General features: G+C 39.1%; 1 protein-coding gene across 1 annotated transcript in view; it reads right to left on the bottom strand.

Moving 5' to 3' along the window:
- LOC149282013 (unconventional myosin-X-like) overlaps window positions 1-23201 on the bottom strand; it is a 41643-nt gene extending 18442 nt beyond the window's left edge. Inside the window, exons 1-9 of the mRNA XM_089498684.1 lie at window positions 23085-23201; window positions 10698-10706; window positions 8512-8567; window positions 5693-5781; window positions 3869-4063; window positions 3559-3716; window positions 2855-2978; window positions 950-1232; window positions 511-718 (exon numbers count right to left, since the gene is read on the bottom strand). Of these exons, the coding sequence (XP_089354810.1) occupies window positions 511-718; window positions 950-1232; window positions 2855-2978; window positions 3559-3716; window positions 3869-4063; window positions 5693-5781; window positions 8512-8567; window positions 10698-10706; window positions 23085-23201 (1239 nt within the window). The remainder of the gene's footprint in view (window positions 1-510; window positions 719-949; window positions 1233-2854; window positions 2979-3558; window positions 3717-3868; window positions 4064-5692; window positions 5782-8511; window positions 8568-10697; window positions 10707-23084) is intronic.
- Window positions 23202-25059: the final 1858 nt, after the last annotated feature.

Raw genomic sequence — 25059 nt, 5'->3', positions numbered from 1 at the left:
GATCTACTAAGGTTTATTTGGTCAACAAATTAGACCTTAATTGATGCTTTGTGAAACAGTACCTTTAAGCTTCCCTTCAGAAAAAAACAACATTTTGGTTGCAGATAATGTCACTTCAGTAGAGTAGGGATTAATCAAACTCTGTATATTCATTCACTCATCTTTTTCATTTTTTTCCACTCTTGCTTTTGAAGGTGCTAGGACATGTCTGCTTCCACTCAAGGAGTACAACACAATTAAGGGCAGGAATGATCATGCAAATCCTTTCAGAATATGGGTGAGGTAGGGATTAAGAAGGTAACCGTCACTTCAAGGGCAGACACTCTACGTGCTGCACTAGTTACTATCTATTAATATTATAGGATAACAAGCCAGAAACAATAAAGCCTGGATAGCCTCCAGGATCATTCAATTTATAATGACTGAGCTACTTTTATTAACTGCCAAACTTTTATTCCATCAACCCTAATCCGGCTGTATGTTCAGCTTTCACACTCTCCGTTTTCTTACCTCTTCAGCTGTGGTGTGGGAAGTAATAGACACTTTGCAGGCTCCTGCTCCGGGGTAGTATACTGTACATGTCAGCTCTTGCCTGTTTATCAGTACTGTGATCTCCTCATAAGACGGAACAAATTCCCGCTGCTTTGTTTTTTCTAGAGACGATACAATAAATGTGGCATACTTTTCCATCTCCGTGTTTGAGTAACGGTCACAAGTTCTAAAAGAAATTACAAAAAAAGGATCCTATTGAAGTGTCTGCAGTATACTTAAAGCTGTTACTGCAGAGTTGGCAAGGTTTTCTCTTTTACCAGGGAAACATAGAAAATATGCATTTCACTGAAGAAGTCAGTTTTAAGATAAAAGCTTTTATGCTGTGTGGATATCTGTCATATAAGTTTCACTTTTGCAAGAATCTATCAGCTAGATCATAGATGTATTTCCAACTAACCTCTGTAAATGTGTTTGGAGGAACTTAAGTACTGAAGGACTGGGTAAGTACGTGCAGCTCATGCAGGTAAGTAGCTGCCAATATCTTAGGTCAGTTAAACTCCCAGGCTCAGGAGGGTCCGTGGTTTGCTTGATAACTTGACAGTAAACCTCATCTCTAAGAGGTTGTAGATCCAGGCATGTCTGCAGAACACCTTGCATGAGGGGCACAGGGTCTCTCAAATTCTCCAGCTGCTGGAGAGAATTGAAGATCTTGACCGCTTCATCCCGGAGAGCTGTATAACCTTTGACATTATGAGCTAAAGATTTGAAATACATGACATTAGATCAAACAGAATCTACTTAAACATAGAAGCATTGAATGTGTTGGCAGATAGCAACCTATTCTCTAAATCTCATAACTATATGCAGCATTAGAAACATAACTCCTAGTACTGCTGGAATGTCCTAACTCTTGGCAGTAATAATACTTTAATCAAATCAAACTTTGCATCATTCTTTATTTTGTTGGGAACACTTTATTGTCATGTGACACAAACAGGCACTGATAGTTGCCAAAGAAATTGAAACACGTTTTAAATATGACATGTCTACTATGCTTTATTTCCTCAGCATACTAGAGTGTTTGGAACAACACCTTTAGTTTACTAGTTCCACTTCAAAAGACACTTTAACTTGCTCCGTGGTGTTTGCTTTATAGCCCAAACCATTATTTTAATGAGAATCTTTGGTTGATCGGTTATCTCCTGGACGCTTAATGAAATCACTGATTCATTCCCTGAAACTGGTCAACCAAAGATGTGCACAAAGATGTTACAAAGTATAAATTCATCAGACATTCAGAACATTAATTTATCATGAAACATCATTTTCAATTTAAAATACGTGATATTTAGAAATATGTCTGCATGTCTGCACGGTGACCAAAACATTATGGTTAATTTCCCAGCTCATAATACTGCTTAGATACTTTTTACTGAAAATTTAACTTGCCCCTCTGGAATTTCCCACTCTAGAGAATAAGGAAACCATTGTCTGGACTTGGTAGACCCCAGATGCCAAGTAGTTTGGAAGTGACTCATTATTTTGTGTCTTTTGAGCCTTTCTTTCTATCCACCACCATCATGTTATAGAAACAGAACAGAAACTGCAAAGGAGGGAGACAAAGTAAAGTGGACAGAATAGGAAATATTATTTGGGTTTGTTCACTAAAGAGAGAGTTGGCAGGAACGTTGCATTGTTAACTCTCACATTCCACGGTTCATTATGAAGGGCCAACACTGGCAAGTTTCACCAGATAGCTGAGCTGACCCTGTATAATGTAAAATTCAGTTGGTAAGAAGACTTTGAAGAATTCTCTCTGACTTAACTATGCATTATACAGGTCCAGCAAAGCTCAGGCAGACGAAACCGCAGCTCTACTATTAGTGAATAGACCCAATTGTGTATCCAAATTATTAAATAGACTGGAAGTAAAGGAACTGCAGGTGCTAATTTCTAATATCTCATAAGTAACCCTATGGGTGAACCTACACTCTACAAATATTTACCAGCCCTGGTCCAAAGCCCACAAGGGTAGGATTGACAATAAAAACCTGATATTTGATTGCAGTATAAGTAATATGCAGTAGATATGTTGGCTGTTAATATTAACATTAATAATGTTCAGGAACACGAATAATAATCCCAAAACATAAATACATGAAGGATCACCAGTATTAGTATATTAAAGCTCATGTGTCAGACATCATCCCAGCTAAATAGCATGTCCTAAAAGGAATTGATAAAGACCATGAGTGAATTTGAGTCATTGAACTACTATTCCCTTCTGGATTTTGATACAGGTGTGAATAACATTTGTGATTCACAGTAACTAATAAAGAATAAGGCACAAAGTTTTACTTACTGGGATGATCCTCAGATCTGTATGTAAATGGTAGTAATGGAGCATATAGGGGGCTTTTTGTGTAGCAAAGAATGGGATTCAGTTTGTAGATTTCATCCACAGTTTCATGGTTTAGGTAATGTTCCTAAACAAAATAAAATAGAATAAAAATAATATTCTTGAAAGTGTTGCTTCCCTTGTATACGAGAGAGAGAAGTGAAAACCTGCTCATGATGTAAATACTGTGAAACACATCTAAGGCAATTCCTTCCTCTAAATGGACCTCAGATTTATCAGAAGGTCCTCTTGCAACATGACTTTCGCAAGTGCAGCCTGAGATTATGGATACAAGAAAAGGTACTAGCCTGAGCGACGTTGTGATTGAATATTCCAAGATAATGTGTTTCCACAAATGTATGGATAATAGGATCCATTTCATTTGAACTAAACGCTGTATATAACATACTAGCTCTAAGTCTGATATGTACTATAGCTACTATTTTATCTAAAAATCATCTTCAATTTCTCCTACTTGCAAACAGCTTTCTCTCTAACAGGTCAACCAGAATTACAATACGCATGCGTGTGTATAATACCCATGCATAATACAGAAAGTTGTAGCAACATTTTATACATAGTTCATGTTATTTTGTACACATAGCAAGCACATACTCCCTGTACCCTAACATAGGGAAAAAAGCATACATAACCTAGATCTCACTTACATCAATGTCCTTAATGAGTAATTGAGTAGGCGTCTCCAAGGGTGCTTTGCTGTCTATTACTTTCTGGATGGCACACACCCAATGTACAGCTTCATTCAGGTGCTCTGTGTATAATCGGAAGCAATGTTTCCTTCCATACACAGTGACATTCCAGTAACCTGGGAAAAAATAACAATCATTTTATTGTAGTTTACAACGCCTCTAAATGCAAACCCATATCACAAATTATAACTATACAAGCAATTAGTGGATAGATATTATTCTGTATCCACTCTATTACTGATTACATCTTTACACTTATCTCTATCACCTGTCTCCTTGTAGCTCTGTTTACATGGCCATATCACAGAGCACAGGCTTGTAAGCACCAAGGTCCCCAAGCGTTTGCTGGCCTTCTCATTGCCGCTGTAATAATCCAAGGAGTCTGGAGTCAAGACAAACCAGAACTTCTTCATTTTGGACCAGGGAGTTTTCACCCCACTGCTAACTTCACGCTGCAGCCAACCTAGCCACAAAAAACAGTAAGCAGTGAAACATAAGCGTTGCAATTACACCAATCCTATCAATAGCTCATTAAACGGAAATATCATTAATATATGCAAAATTAATTTTCATACAACAGTGGCGTTGTTCATGGGCGGAAGAACTGGGGGGGATGGATCCCCCCCCAAAAATCATGCAGGGGGACCAATAATTGAGATCCTGGATCTCCCTAACCAGCCCAAAACTAGTGTGCTCCCTGTGTGGTGTCGGCAGGGGGGCCACACTGACTGACCACATCATGCTGTGCTCCCACCAATCGAAAATCTGTACGGCTCGGTGCCGCTCAGCCTCTATCTCGGTGCCAGAGACATATGACATCATATCCCGGCGCTCAGCAATGAAGCCACGTGCACCGACAGAGCAGCGAGACGGAGGCCTCCCGCACCCACCACAGGACTTTAGCAAGGTAAGCGAACTACATAGGGGGGAGGGGTAGATAGTGAGAAGGGGTAGATAGTGAGAAGGGGAGGATAGATAGTGAAAAAGTTTATTTGATCTATACTTAAACTACAGAGAGGGAGGAAAAGAGAGGTGTGGTTAGTGAATAGGGGGATAAAGGGACTCTGAGATGTCCTCTCCCCCGTAATCATCCCCAAAGTCACGGTCAGAAAGAGGGAAGGCAGCACTCACTCTCGCAGTTTTTTTGGGTGTGGGAGCGGAGGGGGTGATTGCATCCTAGGGAGCGTGGAGGGGGGCCCAAGGAAATGCTTGCCTAGCGTCCAATTTTTCAATATTTAAAAAACTTTTTGTTAAAAGATTAGCTGTTTTCCCTATATTTAATGTATTAAACGTACATTATTTTTAACAGTGTTTCAGATTATATATGATTGTACTTGTTTGCAAAAAAAGAGATGGGGAGAAAGTGGAGTACGGGATAGTGAGGAAAGAGGTATCTGATGGGGAAAAATGCTATCCCGCCCCAGATTATTAGGGGTTCCTACTCCCATGGCGTGGTTGGAGCTCTACATCATTTAAGTTTATATTCTTCTACTTTTGTGGGACTGAATAAATATTAGATTTTACTATACAACAGATAATGAAATTTGGAGCCAACTACAACTCACTAAAGTAAATTCTGGAGCCACTAGTGTTTAGGAGGTACTCTAGCACTAGTCTTTTCATATTGGCTGATTTACCCCACTACACTAAAATGCTTCGGAACAAAGCAACCTGAGGAAAATACATCTTTATTTTCTTCATTTTGCATATGTCTGCAGTTATTTGGTATTGAATGCTGACACTTTTGCTACTGCTCTGGCCTTATTTTTTTATCTGTATGGACAAGGGTGAGGTGACCTGAGCGGGGTTTATCTGCTGGCCTATCACAGACACAATTCTCCTTCCTCACCAGTTTTGCCATCAGTCATGGTAAACAAAGAGGCACATGGGCTCCTTCAGACTTAAGGCTTATTTATTATTTATTATAATATGCATTCATAAATCAACAAATTCATGTTTCCAACCAATAGTGATGTTTCCAAATCAAAGACTGTGATCAAAAAGCTTCATATATTTTGCAAGTATATCCACATAATGGTAAATTGCGGAAATGCCCAAGCAACAAAGCATACCAAGACAAAAAAATGATTACCTTTAACAATGGCATCCTGATCATCCTTGGAGGTAACCTTGTCAGGCTGTGTTATCAGGCTGTGTTTTTCCTCAGACGCATTTAACAGCCTAAAGTAAGCAGACAGAATCTCTTAGCTAGAGGCTTAAACACATTACAAAGTCTAAAGAAAGAAACATAGCTTTGGAAAACCAGTGACTTTGGTCATTTTCAAATAATGCTACTATTAACATGGTAGTCTTTAATACTTAATGGAAAGAAAATGACATAATTTATGAGTAGTAGTTACCAAGGCCAGACTGGGGATGACAAGTCAGCTCTGGCACTTTAATGCCGGTGGTCTCCAAACGATATAAGTTAGATATGACAAGCTGCACATTAACGTACTGTGTGGCCGGGTGTGCAGTATGATGGCCAGATGGCCAGTCTGGGCATGGTAGTCACATTGATGGGTAGGCCCTGTATCAAATCCACAGTTCAGCACACTTGGTAATAACTTCAATGGGTGTGACACTGCGAATAAGATGATTATACCACGTGGATGCAGGAGAATTTGAGCAAAGAGCAGTTTGGCCCCTTCCGTGAAAAGTATTACCAGCTTACTGTGAAAATACATTACAGGCAGGCCCTAATGCCTATGCACATGTGTAGGGAAACGTGATTTCAATCAGTTAGTTTGACACAAAAGCACAAACATCTTGTCAGTAAAGTAGGTCTTACTGTAAGCTAATGCTTACCCCACTGAAAAAAAGTGTATCACATTCCAAAGAGCACCCAACAGATGGATTCCCCCAACACTCTATCCCTTATATTTAAGGACACAGATGGCTGCATTGCCCCCCCCTTCTATCCCAGAATTCTTTTCTGCTCGTGGGAAATAAGGAGCCAGTCTAACCAGAGCGAGACCCCTGGCCTAAAAATAAACTTGCTTACGTAAATCCAGCAGTGAAAGAATTTGGAAAATTGTTCAAAAAGATCTGGGGAGGGAGGGAGGGATGCGGAGGAAAGCTGGGGTGAGAACAACTGGAAATAAAACAAGTGCTTTTGTATTTAAGCGCAATAGATTATGAACCAAAGAATGGTATAATAATATATAAAATTATACAAAAAGACTGACTAACAATATAATATACGTAAGGAAAAATAAGGACACAGAGTAAAGGGAGGAGATTAAAGAAGTTAACAAGTAGAGGCAAGGGGATATCTAGTTTTTAGGGCACTAGACAAAAAGATTAAGGTGCGAGTGATGGGAATAATAATGATACTAAAACTAAGGAATGCAATACACAATGTGTGCTAAAGTCCCCCACACTCTCTGAAGGGGTTCCATAGAGAAATGGGGCCTCTAAGCAGCTGCTTAAACTTTAACATAATAATGCTACATCTGTGGAGAGATATAGATAACAAGCGCTATCGGGGACTTAAGGCAATAAACCGTGTAAGTTATAGTTTAGGGTAACCAGTCACAGTAAAGCTATACAGCGTCTAACTGTAGCAGTTTACTTAACCCCTTCGTGACAAAGGCTGATTTTACGTTTTGTACCCTTCGTGACAATGGCCATTTTAACATTTCTGCGCTGCTCGTGTTTAGCTGTAATTTTCTTCTTTCCCGTTTACTGAACCCACACACATTAGATATTGTTTTTTTTCAGGACAAGAAGGGCTTTCTTTAGATGACATTGTTTTGATTGTATCATATTATTTACTATTAAAAAAAAAGTATAAAATATGGTGAAAAATTTAGAAAAAAATGACTGTTTCTAACTTTTATTTGAAAAATCTTTTACTCATCTATAAAAGGTAATGAAAAAACCTGCTAAATAGATTCTACTATTCGTCCTCAGTTTAGAAATACCCAATGTTTTTATGTTTATTTGCTTTTTTCTACACGTTATAGGGCAATAAGTACAGGTAGCGTTTTGCTATTTCAAAGCCATTTTTTTCCAAATCTGGTAATTCTTCCCCTCATGTGCCATTTCGGGTATCTTTGAAGCCGGCCAATGCAATTTACCCCATCAAGTCATATATTTTTGAAAACTAGACAGCCCAGGGTATTCCAAATGCTAGTATTTTAACTCTTTCTATGCACCATATCTACAAGTCTTTGTCAAACTTTGTGGTAGTCATTTTTTTGCATTTGTTTTGTCACACACATTTTACTTCAGGTATGAATTAAAAGGTTCTCGTATATGTCACAAAACACCCCAATATATAGAGGGTTAAAAGGCGTATCATGGGGCACAGTGGCATTTAGAGGGTATAAGGCATTTCCGAGGCAGAGTGGCAAGCCTGGGGGCAGATGTGCATAACTGGGGGGGGGGCAGGTTGAAAAAAAGGAAATAAAAACAAAATATTTTTCTCAATCATAGCTTTTATTAACAAACAATTGTTCACATAGTTTACATGAATTAACATTTACTGGTAACTTTTTTCCAATAGGGTCGTCTTATATTCAGGCTTTTTCTTTTTTTCATAAATTAATATTCAGATTTTGGGGGGTCGTCTTATAAGCAAATACGGTACTTATTGTAATCGATACAATGTAAAATGTGGGAAAAGTAATAAATCCTCTTAAAAGGAACAATATAGTTAGAGATAGACCCCTTATAAATAAACCTTATGAAAACTCAAGTATAGTCCTAGCAAACTCTCAGCAAGTTGAAGCCTGTATTCTTGGCTCTTAAAAAGAAATTGTATGCAATTTGGAGTACAAGTTTATAGTCACAATGATAAAAGATCAGTACCTATGAAGTTTGAATTTAGTCATCAGGCCTGTGGTTATATCTATGGTGGACACTTTTTACTGCAACACTACCTTAATACCTAGACTCTATATTTACCTGTCTGATCCATTGGAAGCACGCACAGGCTGGGAAACATCAGCACCCAGGGGTCCCTGAAAAACAAAAAGAGAAAAGTGGTACTAAGAAGGCTTTAACTACTTGTGAATGATCACTTTAAGACAGGTGCGAGTGTGTAAATGTTGTGATGTCACTCTGGTGTTTTTAGTTGTATTGGTCAATGTTATAGAAGCCCATTGATAAAACTGCTAAAACAAACATACGGTATCCTAAGGGTTTAAAATATAAACTGGCACAGATATTAAGAGGTATCAGCTATGCATATTATACGTAAATCCAGCTCACTCCTCACCTGTTGTTTTTGTAAGTCAAGTTGTTATGTTATATACTACTTATTTATGTCCTGTCTACCCATTGTACAGTACTACGGAAGATGATGGCGCTATATAAAATAAATAATAATTCTTAAAACAGTGCCTCTTTAAAAACAGGAAATAGTCCATATTGATCCCTTAGCATTTACTTCATTGTGAATATTAGATAACTGTAGAATAACCGAAGACCTTATACAAAAGAGGCAGCAGTGACTCCAATATTTTCAACCCATGGTCAACAGCACTCATTAACACTAGAGTTTAATACTATTTGAGTAGAAGAATCAACTTTTCAGTCCTGAAAATCCTCATTTCCAGCCCCTGGTGAAATTGTATCTACTACAAAACATGCAGGATATGTACGTGGCTCAAAGTGCCAAATGCTGGTGAACCGCTGCTCTATAAGAGCTCTAGTTTTAGCAAACCAAAAGCACTTCCATGACTGTGAGTACCTTAAGTTGTAACCAGTTCACAATTTTTTGATGATCAATTCTGAGGAGGGCTTCGAACCCTTAGTTCAGAGGGTAACAGAGTGACAAACCCTAACATCTACATAAAGACTAATTAAATATTTACAGATAAATATACGGTAAATGTGATAAGGAATTATTATTTAGCATTAAAAGAGCATACTCACGCATTTATTTGTCAAAGGCTACCAGGATTATTATACACAGAAAGTAATCAGCCAAAAAGTCTTCCACACCAGGTGCCTTATCACAGTCTGTGACATTAAGTAAACACAGACACAAAATACTGTAAGAGGTGGGGGAGGGAGACTGCCAAGTCCTTCTGCAGCAAGATTTTTCTGGTTCCACAACATGAATATTAAGGTTAAGAGTTGGTCTATTCTATAGATGTTTAGAAACAAGAATAAAATAAATACATTTTGGCAGAACATCCATCTTCACTGAATATCCTCCAAAGTCATGAGTTACCATATTTTAAACAGCTTGCTGCAGAAACAGAGAAATTTAGAGTTTGACGGTAGATAAGAACCATTCAGCCCATCTAGTCTGCCCATTTTCCCTGATGTAAAACTCAGATCTTAATCAAGACTTGATCTAGTCTTAGATACGGGATACCTTTATGCCTGTTGAATGCATGTTTAAATTCCCTTACAGTAATAGCCTCTACCAGATGGGAGGTTGTTTATTTGTCTACCAATACTGTATTATACTATGTATAAAAAAAGTATTTACGTAAAACTTATATGTACCAGCAACCTGACGGAAAGAACCCATCAGATAACAAACAATGCGAGAGCCAAGGCACACGTGTACTCAACCTGAGTGGTATTTACCTTTTTCTTATCATGTGTATTACGGCATGCAGTGTTTGAACACAAAACTGTGACTATAGTTAGTCAGTTTTTCAGATATAAACAATTAGTATTTAATCAACGGAAATACAGACAATTTAGACAGTTGAAGGAACAGGATATATAAAATATTGTTCTGGCAAAGATGTATTGACAAGACTTAATGTAGCTGCTAAATCTTTGGCACAGTTAGAAGTTGTAGGACCAGAAATACCACTGCTGTTATTTAACATAGAGGGGCGAAAATGGAAATCCCCCAAAGGGGCATTCTGATGGAAACATATGAAGTTATTGTCCATTTCAAAGTCAAGTCACCTGAAAACAGTGTAAGACTGCAGAGTTTTAACTCTTATATATAGCACAAATTATTATTATAAAATTAATTTAACCACTGATCATACTGAGTTCATACTCCGATTAAGTCAGATTATAATTAGTGGTATCTGCTCATCCTAATTTCAATATTATTAAACTAATTAAATCCAGACTTGTCAACCATTCAAGAATGAATTAGAGGACTCCTGCTAAACCTCTCCTTTCTTATGTGTTATGTATCTTTGCAGATACTTGAACTTGCTTTCTTACAATGATAGTCAGGATATGTGTAAGCAGGAGGGATCAAGTTTCTATCTTGTCCTAGTCTGTCCTGTAGAAGTGAAGGTGACATACTCTATATTTAGTTGAATATCACAGCTGCCCAACACCAGGTGTTGTCACCTCAACCCTCAACAGGCGAGTGGCCAAAGAGAAGTTCCACATCTAAATTTAAAGGAGGTGTTATGACATTGACTGCTACACAAGGGAGGTGAGAAGTTTCAAGAGTGTGATACCAACGTTCGTTTTCTAGAACACTAGCTTGCTGGAAGTGATTCAAACTGGAATTGTAAAGCAGCTGGAAGGTTCTCTGTTTCCCTAACCTGCTTTTTCTCATTCCTTAGCAAACCACAACAATAGAGGCACTGCAAGAAATACTTTGTGGACATTTTTGACATAGCACGGTATGCCACATTAATCAAGACAAAACTGGTGTGATTATGGAGCAATGTGCTATTTTTGAAGAAATGATCAGAAATATTCCATTGATACATTGGGAGCTAGACGTACCAGTTAGAACTGAACATTTCACTGTACTTACATAAACCATTTGGTACCTACATTTAATGGGACTTACTTGAGGTTGCAATTTCAACTTCACATGAAACAAAATAAGATGACTAAGAAAAGGAGAGATACCAACAAGCAAAAAGGAAATCCAGGAGGAAGAGAGTCACACTGTAACCCAAAGTAACATATGAACCACTATGTCACAGTGACCTCTTGTTATGCAATCCAATCAAGACCACATTTATCGTACTACTTTGTTTTTGGCCTTGCAAGAAAAAAAAAATCCTTTATTTTTATGTTTCATTCTGTCATATAAGATAGAAAAGTGTTGCGCCGAAGAAAATAATAATTATTAATAAATCAAAATGTGAAAGTGACTATTAATATTTCACCAAAAAAGTGTAGGAATGGAGATATAAAACAATAATACTTATATTTGCTTTCCAATTGTCAAATTAGGTCTCCATCCGTTGTATCAAGGTAATGTGTCAATATGTAAGAACAAAAAACGAAAGACAAAAAATCATAGTGCTTTCCATAAATGTATACAAATCAAACGTTTCCCCTAAGTGATGTCTCACTCACATGTAACTGAGCAATAAGTTTGCTCTGACTTCGCAAGTACACAAGTGGGTTTCACCTCCGTATTCACTTATCGGATTGTATTCAGAGATTCTCCTTGGATCACTTCCTCAAGTGTTTTCTCCGTACACATGAAGGTAACACGGAACAAGGAGTATAAAAGTAGAGAGGCAGGAAGGTAAGGTATAAATACATTTTAATATTTAAATAGGTGCAGCATGCTTACATTTAAAAACTGTCTCTCGCGTATCTGAGTCTCTCCGGTTTCCTCCAAAACGGGCGACTTGCAGGTATAACGTGGTGGTATTTTGGGGCTATACTTCAAGTGTTTGCAGCATTATCTGTAACTTTCACACTATTGTATGATATTTAGCGCCTGATCATTATTATAATTGTCATTCTGTCATATACACTCACTGGCCACTTTATCAGGTACACCTGTTCAATTGCCTGTTAACAAATAGCTAATCAGCCAACCACATGGCAGCAACTCAATGCATTTAGGCATATAGACGTAGTCAAGACAACTTGCTGAATTTCAAACCAAGCATCAGAATGGGGAAGAAAGGGGATTTAAGTGATTTTGAGTGCGGCATGGTTGTTGGTGCCACACAAGCTGGTCTGAGTATTTCAGAAACTGAATGGGCAGACTGGTTTAAGATGACAGAAAGGCAACAATAACTCAAATAACCACTCGTTACAACCAAGGTATGCAGAATGCCATCTCTGAACGCACAACATATCGAACCTTGAAGCGGATGGGCTACAGCAGCAGAAGACCACCCCTGGTGCCACTCCTGTCAGCTAAGAACAGGAAACTGAGGCTACAATTCGCACAGGCTCACCACAATTGGACAATGGAAGACTGGAAGAACGTTGCCTGGTCTGATGATTCTCGATTCCAGCTGCAGCATTCAGATGGCAGGGTCAGACTTTGGCGTAAACAACATGAAAGCATGGATCCATCGATCCATCCTGCCTTGTATCAATGGTTCAGGCTGGTGGTGGTGTAATGGTGTGGGGGACATTTTCTTGGCACACTTTGGGCCCCTTAGTACCAATTGAGCTTTGTTTAAGGGCATAGAAAATGCAAGGACAATAATTTAATTTTATTAAATGACTGAAGAAAAAAATCCAGGATCAATGGTTCAGGCTGGTGGTGGTGTAATGGTGTGGGGGACATTTTCTTGGCACACTTTGGGCCCCTTAGTACCAATTGAGCTTTGTGTAAAGGCATAGAAAATGCAAGGACAATAATTAAATTTTATTAAATGACTGAAGAAAAAAATCCAGGATCACACAGAAAAATATTTTCCACCCTAGCATAAAATGTTGCATAGTGACATAAGTTATATTTCTTATGCAAGTCAAACTACGTAGAAAATACAATAAGGATGTAAAACTGAGAAGTTAAAATTGAGAAGTTGCATGAATTATTTCCTTGGTGATGACATGAGAACCACATAAAATCTTTAAGCAACACACAAATCCAGCAAATATCAATTAGGGAACATAAGATTCTCCCAAGATGATGGTTTCTTATAGTTCTGAAAATAATTGAGACTGCTAAAAAGTTTAAATTGGCAGTGCAAAGAAAAGTTTCCACATTAGTTAAAAAGAGTAAAACAGCTGGATTACTTTCCATAATGCCAATCACTCTGTGCACTTATTTTCTCTCTCCAACAGTACAGGTATAGGCAGTGTTCAGAACGCAGTGTAGCCAGAAGAGAAGATGTGTAAGGACACTGTCAGAGAGAGAAAACAGCCGCAGGAATCATCTGGTGAAAGTTAGGTAATGTGGCTTTTTTTGCTCAAACATTTAAGATGACGATTGTGCAAACATTACTTTTCATATAGGTAAGGTTTGCTTAATTGTTTTCCTAAGCATGTTAAATAAAATGAACTAAAACTTTTGACAAAAAAAGTTCCCCTGCAGCGCTGCGGGAGATCTGCATCCTAACCCTGCTGTTTACCGACAGCAGGAATAAATGAAAACGGAACAAAAACACCCGCCCGGTGCCTGGAACTGTGTGTCCCGGGCGTCGGGCGACACGTACTGTGCATCCCTGCATAAAACTCTGAATAAAGGCCGCACCCACACTTTAAAGACCTAAAGTGGGGGGGGAAAGTGCGGCCTATATTCGGGCCAATATGGTACTTCATATGTAAGGCATATATGGAAAATTACCATAATAAGATCAAATATAGGTTTGGACATGATTGGGCTATAGAGAAAAAATGCAATGTCACAAAACCTTCTGTGCATATTAGCAGGACCACAGACGCTGACAGCAGCGGGAAACACCCCCATTTAAAGGAAAAATGGGCGGGGTGTGTCAATACCCCGCTCCCGTGACCCGGAGGATTCAGGTCTTCACCCGGAGAAGTGGTGCTTAACCCGGCAATCTCCGTGTCAAACCCGGAGAGTTCCCAGGTATGCCTATGTCCAATGCCAGACTGCCATAGCAAAAATTTTACATAAGAATAAGTACCACTCCCACTCATTGTGTGAATACACACCCTATATGTGATCTCTAAAGGCTAGGTCCATGGCACTCTTTATTTGTGACATATGGTTTGCCACATTACATGACATCTTTAGCACAAAAATGACAGACAAGTGAAAATAATATCCCATCCAACAGGTTTTTCACTGTCGTGGGGAATCCAGAGTTACAGGCACACCTTAAATGGCTTCTACAGAAAAAGAATCTGTTTCCAATTGCAAAAGACTGTCTTTACAAACAGTATAATAATCTGCATTACCAAGCACTCAGGCGATTAACTACTACTAAATGTTTTCAATGCTATATAAATAGTAAATATTAAATGTATTATTATGTATTACAGTTACAGTTGCATGAGAACCATATTTCCTTCTGTCTGAATTCCAGATTATTGTTTGATATGTTTCACACTAACGTCAGTCAGTTTAAGTGACGTAGTAATAAATGCACAGAGTCTAAATGAAAAAATGACACACTACATTTGCTGCTAAGTAATAAAGCACGCAATATTCCTCTAAAAAATGTATTGTCCAATGAAAAGGATTAAAAAAGCGATATTATGTGCTGAATTCAACCAGCCATCCAAAATCCTACTAATGGAAAAAAAAAGAACAAACACTAAATCCATACTCACCATTAAGCGATTGAATGTCCATGGCGCATAGTTAAGTAACAACCACTGACTGCTTAACCATATGTACATGAATACCTTTAGCACGTGTAACTCTGAAACTCCTCCAAACAAATGCTACCTTCAATTTAAAATTGCTGCCTGTTTAAGCAAATTAAAGGAAACCTCAAGGTAGCCAATTTATATCGAAGTAGGCAAACAATTAAGTTAAATTAAGCAAAACTTGCCATAAAATGTCCAGATCCCCTTGATACAAATTGAACCAGCTGGTTAACGTATGCGCGATGCGCTCAGACCTCCGCTGCTGCTGGCCAGGACATCCGCCGGGGCTTCTATGACTGAGCACCGTAAGGACATGTCACGCCGGTGCTCCATCATAGAAGCCCCAGCGACGTGCCAGCAGCGGAGGTTGTCTGAGCGCATCGCACACACGTTCACCAGCTGTCAAAGTGGAGGATTCAGGTCCCCTGTAGTGCTGCGAGGATTGATTATTATAGATTTTATCGATTAGTTGTTGCAGCCCTACAAGGGTTATTAATAACCAGCTAGGAGAACATCTACCTGCAGAGTTCCTTAACGCCTTCAGTCCCAGGGGTTTTTGGTACCTCAAAGCCCAGAGGCAATTTTGCCATTTTTGCGTTATGTCGGTTCAGCGATTATTCTTCTTTCCTGTGAATAGTGTACCCATGTACACTATATATTGTTTTTTCAAGGAGAACTAGAGCTTTCTTTTGATACCATAGTTAGATAATTAGCTAAAAATTTAGCTTGAGAAATTTAGTAAAAAAATTAACGAAAATTATATAAAAAATTTGTAGTTTTTTTTTTCTAATTTCCCTCTGAATCCTCACAAAATTAGGGTTACTTTCCCAGCACTTATAGTGAACATACTATAAGGTGTACATTATTCGTATAACTTTTACATTAGGTATGATGGGATTGCAACTCTAATTTTAAACAAATAAACCAAAAATACCCACCAATATATATTTCTGTAAAGCAGACAACCCAGATTATCGTATCAGGGGTATTAGGGCACTCTTCATGCAGCTATTTGGCCACCAATCACTGTCAAAAGGTGGGCGCAGAAATTATTTCTTGTGCTTTTTTTCATCAACACTTCTGTGTCACAGATTTTTTTGCGCACGGTATGTTTTACGGCAGAGAAACCAGGCCAAAATCACTATCAATTTTTTTTTATTTTTTTTTGGCCGATTCATTTTTCAGCATATGCCAGGGGCGTCCAAGATGCGACCTCGAGGTGAGGCCCGCGTGAGATCGGCAGCCAAGATCACAAGCCCTGCTGCTTACTTGTGGGAGGGTCTATTCTCTGCTCCAGTTCTGCTTCCTCTGTGGGGAGGACGAGGGAGGCCGCGCCCCCTGCTGAAGTCTGTGAGCGGCATCGAGAGCTGTAGTGAAGGTAAGGGAGTGGGGGAGGGTGTTTGAATGAGTACGCCTGTGAGGGAATGAATCTGTGTGTGTGTGATAGCATGGATGTGTAAGTGCTGGAACCTAGGCATGATGGGACTGTGATTGCTGTTAGCAATCACACTCCTATCATGCCAAGTCAGCCAGTACATGCTGAAACCTGGCTAGCTGCCCCCTTGTGTATTGATGCTGCCAGCAGTATGGTGTCTGCACTTACAGCCACCCTGTACTGGCTGACTTGGCATGATAGGAGTGTGATTGCTAACAGCAATCACAGTCCCATCATGTCTAGGTTCCAGCATTTACTGGTTGTCACAGTGAAAAATGAGTGCGGCCCGCGCACGCATACAATTCTGATGAAGTGGCCCACTGCAGAAAAAACTTGGACACCCCTGGCATATGCGATCCCCCTGCACCGATCACACTGTGATCTCTATGCAAGTCCCCACAGACTTGCATTGAGATCACAGTGTTTGTGGTCTGTGCCTCATCGGAGCGATCGGATATCCCAGCAGGGTCTAGACAGATATCCTGTCCTCCGATGACCTTCCAGGTGACGTCAGAAGTGACACGACCCGGAAGGGAATGCCCTATCGCGTGATCGGGCATTTAAAACTGTAACGGTTTGTTACAGGAGATCGGGCAGCAGAAAGCCAGCAATGCTGACAGGGGGGAGTCCAGTTTGACAGCCTGATCTCCCGTGTAGCTGCAATAAAGGCAGGATGTACCGGTGCGCCCATATGTGTTTCTTTAGATGCTTTTAATGGATGTACCGGTACGTCTAGAGGGGGCAGGAGGGGTTAAAAACCTATGTCCAAGTGTACCTAGAAGAATTGACGCTGTCTTAACGGAAAGGGATGGTCACACCAAATATTGATTTTATTTGGATTTTTCTCCTCTTCACTAGCTTTAAATTTTGTTAAATTATACAAAACAGACTATTCGCATGTTTATTAATATGTCTATTTTTGGAAGAATGTTTACTTTATAGCCTTTTTCACACCTGCCTCAAACTTTTGGCACAGTACTTTCTGTAGAACCATATCTATTCAATATATTTACTAAGGGGTTGAGGTCTTTTAAGAAAATTGTTTTGTCTCCCTTACTGTTACTTTTTGATTTGGGTCTTGGTGGAAAATTAGGGAAATATGTTTTTGTTTTTTTTATGTGTACACAGGTATATATGTATATATATGGAACTTAATTTAAAAAAAAGTTTAAAATGATAACTAGAAACACAAAATTTGATGGCACGTTAAAACCAGCCCATCTACTCTGCCAGTTTTCCTGCTGCCAGGTTCAGAATAAATATACCTATCCCATGCATGTGTAAATTCCCTTAATGTGCTAAACATCTACCAATTATGCTGGGAGGTTGTTCCCATTATCTACAACCCTCAAAGTGGTTACATAAATCAACGATGCAAATGACAGAAAGTGATTAATCATATGTGACAGCTGATACTCTAGATGAATTCTACCAACCCTACATTTTCCCATTCTTGGGGGATCGCTGGGTGTCAGAACCAGCAACACTGATGTCTACCCTCATTGTAGTAGAAATTATACTTTTGTTCACTGATTGGGTGTCTGGATGGAGGTTGGATTCCAAACTCATGAGCATGACCATGAGTTTGTAGTATATTTCAGAGATGTTGCAAAACGTAGAGCAAAATAAGGGAAATGGTATTATGCAATTTACATTATACTTGAATATATATATATATATATATATATATATATATATATATATATGCTGTATACACTCACTTGCCACTTTATTAGCTACACCTGTTCAATTGCTTGTTAACACAAATACATGGCAGCATGTAGACATGGTCAAGACAACTTGCTAAAGTTCAAACCGAGCATCAGAATGGGGAAGAAAGGGTATTTAAGTGATTTTGAAAGTTGCATGGTTGTTGGTGCCAGACGGGCTGGCTTCAGCATTTCAGAAACTGCTGATCTATTCGGATTTTTACGCACAACCATCTCTTGGGTTTACAGAGAATGGTCCGAAAAAGAGAAAATATTCAGTGAGCGGCAGTTCAGAAAGGCAACAGTAACTCAAATAACCACTCGTTACAACCAAGATATGCAGAATACCATCTCTGAACATACATGTCAAACCTTGAAGCAGATGGACTACAGCAGCAGAAGACCACACGGGTTATAATTATAACATAATGAAGCACTGCTTTTAAATAAGGTTGGGTGCAAGTTTGAGATCTAGTATTGTTGCTGACCCTGTCGACCCCTTTATGACCACAGTTTATCCATCTTTTAATGGCTAGTTCCAGCAGGATAATGCACCATGTCACAAAGCGCACATCATCTCAAACTGGCTTCTTGAACATGACAATGAGTTTACTGTATTCCAATGGCCTCCAGTCACCAGATCTCAATCTAATAGAGCACCTTTGGGATTTGGTGGAACGGGAGATTCGCATCATGGATGTGGAGCCGACAAATCTGCAGCAACTATGGGATGCCATCATGTCCATATGGACCAAAATCTCCGAGGAATGTTTCCAGCACCTTGTAGAAAGTATGCCATGAAGAATGAAGGCCGTTCTGATGGCAAAAGGGGTCAAACCCTGTAATAGCAAGGTGTACCTAATAAAATGGCCAGTGAGTGTATATAAACTATAAAGCCATGCAGTTATTTAGCATTATACATTGTCTTCGTTACATTCGTGTTACATGAAACATTCACCACATGTGAATATTCCAACAATATAAATTAATATCTTAAACCACATTATCGAGTTTACCTATAAATGGAAGTAGAAAATGTGGTATTAAACATATTTATATTGTCTGAAGAATCACAACTGGCGAATATTTGCTTAGCACTAATAACTTAATTTTTCGTATGTTTCTGCGAAAAAGTTGGCACTATTTTTTTTACATTTTTTAATTGACAAAGCACATTAGGCAGCCTTTAGGTTAACACAATTGATCGCTTATTCACCTGTAAAGGCCCATAAATACTCATACATTAATTTAGCAGTACTAGGTCTCATCCACAAAAGTGTGATTAAAGGGACACTGCAGCCATCATATTAACTTTAATGCCTATGATCCCCTCTATGTATCTGCTTCTTTCCATAACCGTGAGCTACTTGGCTTGCAAGAGATGCCGAACACATCTGCTGCCTACAACTACCTAGTCTACTCACAAAAAGTCAGCTTCAGCTGGCTTGGTGAATGAAATAAGTGGCATCTAATGATACTCCACGCACGCAAACACAAAACGGACTTCCACTGATTGCCATTGGAGCTCTTTCCTGCCATTGATTTTGTGAGACATATAATGTTAGAATAATCTCTGTATGCACCCATGGTGACTGTAGTTTATTAGTAACTGTCTGAGAAATCTTGCCCATTTTATTGCTTCGTTATATGCGGGAGGTTTAATGTCTCTTATTAGTTTTATGGTATGGATAGATACACCATCAGAAAAGATTACTAGAGATGCTATTTTCCAGTTTGAGTTAAAAAAAAAAAATCATAATTTTTCTGGGGATGACCACTTATAAAGTTATGACATTTAGGACATTGCCCCCAATTATAGAGTAGGGAGCACTCCAGCCACCCAATTACTCTAACTTCAGGAAGAAACAGATGGGAACATCTTAGCCATGTTTGTGCATTTGTATTAAAACAATAATAAATAATAAATCATCCAACAAAAAGTTAACTATAGATCAAACAAGAGTTATTTTTTTTCATATCACCAACAGTAATACACATTTTAGAAAAACACATATGATGGGAAAAAATGTACTCATGCTCATACAAGGTTTGTTGGGAGATTTAGAAAGATTTGATGATCTATCCTCACAAAGAAAATAGAAAACACTATAAGGCTCCAACAAAAACAGAACTTCAACAATAATAAACAAATACTAATACTTTTCATGTGAGACAGGCCCAGAAACCTGATTTACCACATTACCACGCAGTGAGATGTCATACTTAGACTCTAGTGACGCAAGTGTTAAAAATGACTCCAGTCCTTTCAGAAGATATTTGTAACAGAAACCATAAATGTTACAATAAGCACAGCTTCTACTACTCCTTCAGTGGAACAAGTACGGCCGCCCCAAGGTTCTCTGGCTAGTGAACATTATAAACAAGGGGCCCAATTAAAATCTCTTATCAATTGCCCATTAGTGCATTAAAGTGGCCTAAAAATGGCCTTACAGTGCAAATCCCTAATGATTGAAAAGAAGCTTCACTTCACTTAATTAGTCTGTATCATGGTTTAAATTGAACGTATGCTTACTGCTTATAAATCTCAACTGCGAAGCTAGCAAGCTTATTCCTAGGGAGCAGTTAACATTACTGTGTCTCACTAGCATGAAGGTCATTGCCTTATAGCTGTCTCAAAATTTGTGCTGGATTGGGGGGGGTTGGCAACATATGCCCGGGGCAAGCTCAGATAAATGGCATGGATACCACACTCTTTACACACCGGCAGTGCTGTCCAACACATATTCAATAAAAAGACTGCATAGAAAAGTAGTACAAAGAGTGTATATTATTATTATTATTATCTTTTATTTATATAGCGCCAACAACTTACGCAGCGCTTAATACAATACATATAGTCAAGGGGTATGACAAGACGAGAATTGACAGACTAAGACAAACCGATACATTAGGTGGAGAGAGCCCTGCTTGCAAGCTTACAATCTTGAGTCTAGTCATGATGCAACCATTGCTTAATGTCCTGGGTATTCAGGGCACACTAATACCTATACAACTAGCAAATATAATTTAAGTAATATATTGCTAAGTCTGTCTTTTTAATATTCCTCTAATGTGATCCCGTTATTAAAAGATTTTAGACTTTAATATCAATTGTGGGTTTCTACATAATTTATTAGTATTAAGAAACATGGTTTTACGATAAGGAAAATCTGCAAAAAAAAATAATACTGGGCTTCTACAATGCTTAGATTTAGCAAAAGCATCTTCCTCCTAAGATGTTGGTCTTTAAATAAGGGGCACATGGGCTAGTGGTAGTACTTGTATCTGGATTGAAAACTGGTTAATGGTGGTCAAAAAGCTGTAAGAGACAGAATATTGTCTGATGTTTTCCTGAGATCTACTAGGTCCTTTACATTTTTGATTTGTATATCAATGACCTAAAAGTCAGAACTGATATAATCTATTTTTGCAGATGACACAGAATTATGTAGGGTTATAACACCCAGCTCATCATGGGTGGTTGCTGCAAAATGATGTCAAGGTACCGTTTACTGTCCATGGCAGCGCCAATAAAGAAGAAAGCATGTTTAAGTATTTCAAGTACTTTTCTTCAAAATGAAAAAAAAAATGCTCCAGCAGCCCTCCTCCTCTGTGGTCGAACACATCTCCTAAATGGAAAATAGCTGGGGGACACAAAGCAGCAAATGTATATGGGGGATTCTGCATTTCCTGGGCGAAGCCATCATAAGCATTCAAGTTCATACAATGGCTGACATGTCCCTTTAATTAAATTGTGAGAATGGTTACAGAAATGGATGATGAGACTCAATACTTTGTAATTAATTTAAACTAATGTATTAAGATAGCAAAAATAATGCTAGAATAATAGCTAACTCAAAGTTTAAGCCTTAATCTCAGGGGTTCCCCAGTCCTAGGGTCTCGGGTGAAGGAGCAGATTTATTCAGTTCGAATAGCCTGGAGCTGACTCCTTCCTAATCTTCCTAATTGGTGTATTTGCTGCATATTTCTTATGGTTGCTATCCCTACTTGAACGCAGGTGACTGTATTGAGTGTATGTTTAAATAATAATTAAAGTGTTGGTTTCCATGAGGGCCGGTATTAGATCCATTTGGTTATCACATCTGACGAGTCACTATATAGAATATTCACAATGAGTTATTAAAGGGTTAACATTTCAAGAGTCTTAGGGTGATCTCATTTAGAAAGTCCCCAGGGATGGCAAATGACCATCTACCGCCACTGCAATGACAATCAAGGTATCCAGTGCATTGCAGTACGCATCTCCAGTGGTTCGCATAACTTAGCTTATCTTCTTTACTAAATAACCCAATAGTTCTGAAGCCATGTTACTCCACTACTATGCATTAGGAAATCTACCTGACTCCAAGCACCCCAAAAATCTGCAATGCATACAGCACACATTTTATACAAAAACCGCCAACTCTCAAACAAGTAACAACATTATCCGCAGTCACTGTCAATATTATCTTTTATTTTTATATGGTCAGATATTTTGTGGTGCCTTACAATGGGAGTTATAATGGCATATTAAAGCAACTGAAACAGATGTTGTGGGTGGGCGTGTGTGTATGGGGGGCGTGCTCAACAAACCTTACAATTTAAAACCTCATTTACTCCTTTTCATCTAAGTCTCCCTGCCATAAACTATATCCTGCTACATAAGTGTTGTAGGGTATATAATATATGTGTACATGTTTCAGGTTTCCCAAACTATTGGAGCTTATATTGGAGCCAGACATTCCTTGGATCAAAGTGGACTGATTTGAGAGACTATGTTAAATCCATTTAGGGTGTCCTAATGGCAATGACATTAATGCATGTCACATTGTGTTTATATCTCTAAATGAAGAATGATAAAGAGAAGGACTGCACTGAGAACTCACTTGTCTACTGCAGATCGGGACATCAGGACTCTTCATCTCAAATGATTCCTCCTCTTCCTCCTTCTGTCCATAGTCCCTGCCCAGGAGGGTGAACCCATGCCTGCAGCAAATCCACCACCAGATCCCTCGTAAAGGCATTCAGAAGAGATCCCACCTTCCTCCCCAAGTCTCTTCTAATGCTTGGATTGCTCACATCTGAAAGTATCCGCTCCCAGACAGCAGGGGAATCGAGAGGAAGTCAGGGGAAGCAGCAGAAGAAAACCGCAAGAACCGTGGAATGGTTTAGTGAAAATTGAATTGTATTTTCTCTACAAAGGAGTTCTTAGGCAGTACTTTGAAGGGTCAATCGGTCCCATTAGTGATATCCAGGTAGCCAGTAGACAGGTGAAGGGTCAGGTTAGGTTCAAATATTTACACGCTTCAAAGCAGATATTTTCCTGGCAAGTGGATTCCGCTTCAATACACGTTTATGTCAGCAGCCAAGTCGCAGAAGGGTATCTGGTCTCCAACAGAGTACCTCTGCAGTCACAGACATATGACTGGAATCCTAAAATGCCCATATAGCAACCAGGTCCTTCCTGGAGCGATGCGGAAAGTTCCTACGTACAAGCGCTGCTCGGTTACACGGCTGCAGTCTCTGAACGTGTTGCCTGAATGCACATCTGGAATTACAAGACACAAACCACGATCCCCGTGTGGGTGGGGGGAAGGTTATTGCAGATAGCACACAGGGAACAGGCGGCTTCCACTGCAGCAAGACATCGGTTTAGATCCAAGTGGTGCATTGAAATGCATTTTGTAATCAAAGGTAAATCCACGAAATCCTAAGAGACAAAGGACAGAGCATGATAAGAGTCTCCAAGTCTTCTGCACATCCAACGGCCTATAATTCAAGATGAAATCATAACCCACACAACACAATTTGCTTCTATAGAATTCACTAAAATCACAGCTATGAAAAAATGGGGAGAAATCCTCAGGGAGCGGTAAATGCAGGTCTGGCTGTCACTACTTCCTGATGTACAAGGAGAGAAAAAAATAATAATCCGTGAATTAAAGGGAGGTAGGAAGGGGGAGAGGTGCGAGGGAGGGTGCAAGCTATCTGCTGCCTACAGATTACAGGGGACTGGAAGGCATGCTCAGCCAACAGAAGGGGGATGGGATCCTCCGCCAACCAATTGCGGTAGAGTTCGAGAACAGAGCATCCAATAAGATCACTGGGGTGTGTCAGAATGGTTGACCAAACCTTGCTTTCGGTCTGAAGCTTGTTGCGTCATGTGTCCCTGACAAAAAAGGGGGGAGGATGGGACTTCCAGCTGTAATGCTACCTCCCGTATTCATTAAACCTGTGCTGGTGATACGGCTCGAGAACCCACCCTCTAATACGGCCGCACAATGCGAGCGCTAATTGTTCATTTGGTAAATTGCGCTGCTACTTAGTGCTCGGATCACTCACACTGTATTCTTTTAATGGGGAGTCTAGGCATCAATATTTCTTTCTGCGCTCTAAAACATCTTCAAAAAACGATATATATGTGTATGTATGTGTGTGTGTATATATATATACACACACCGTATTTGCTCGATTATAAGACGACCCTGATTATAAGACGACCCCCCAAATCTGAATATTAATTTAGGAAAAAAAAGAAAAAGCCTGAATATAAGATAACCCTATAGGAAAAAGGTTTTACCAGTAAATGTTAATTCATCTAAACTGTTTTTTTTAAAATAAAAGCTATGATTGAGAAAAATATTTTGGTTTTATTTCCTTCTTTTTTCCAACCTGCCCCCCAGTTATGCACATCTGCCCCAGAAATGCCTTATACCCCCTATATGCCACTGTGCCCCATGATATGCCTTTTAACCCTCTAAATGCCACTCTGCCTCCAGAAATGCCTTATACCCCTATATGCCACTCTGGCATTTAGAGGGTTAAAAGGCATATTATGAGGAAGAGTGGCATATAGGGAGGTTTAAGGCATTCAGGAGGCAG

The sequence above is a fragment of the Sceloporus occidentalis genome, unplaced genomic scaffold (genome assembly GCF_023333645.1).
Source record: "Sceloporus occidentalis isolate IW3139 unplaced genomic scaffold, rSceOcc1.0.p SCAF_124, whole genome shotgun sequence".
Classification (NCBI taxonomy): domain Eukaryota; kingdom Metazoa; phylum Chordata; class Lepidosauria; order Squamata; family Phrynosomatidae; genus Sceloporus; species Sceloporus occidentalis.
Note: the sequence above shows the minus strand (reverse complement) of the source record. Positions and strands in the feature narration are given on the sequence as shown.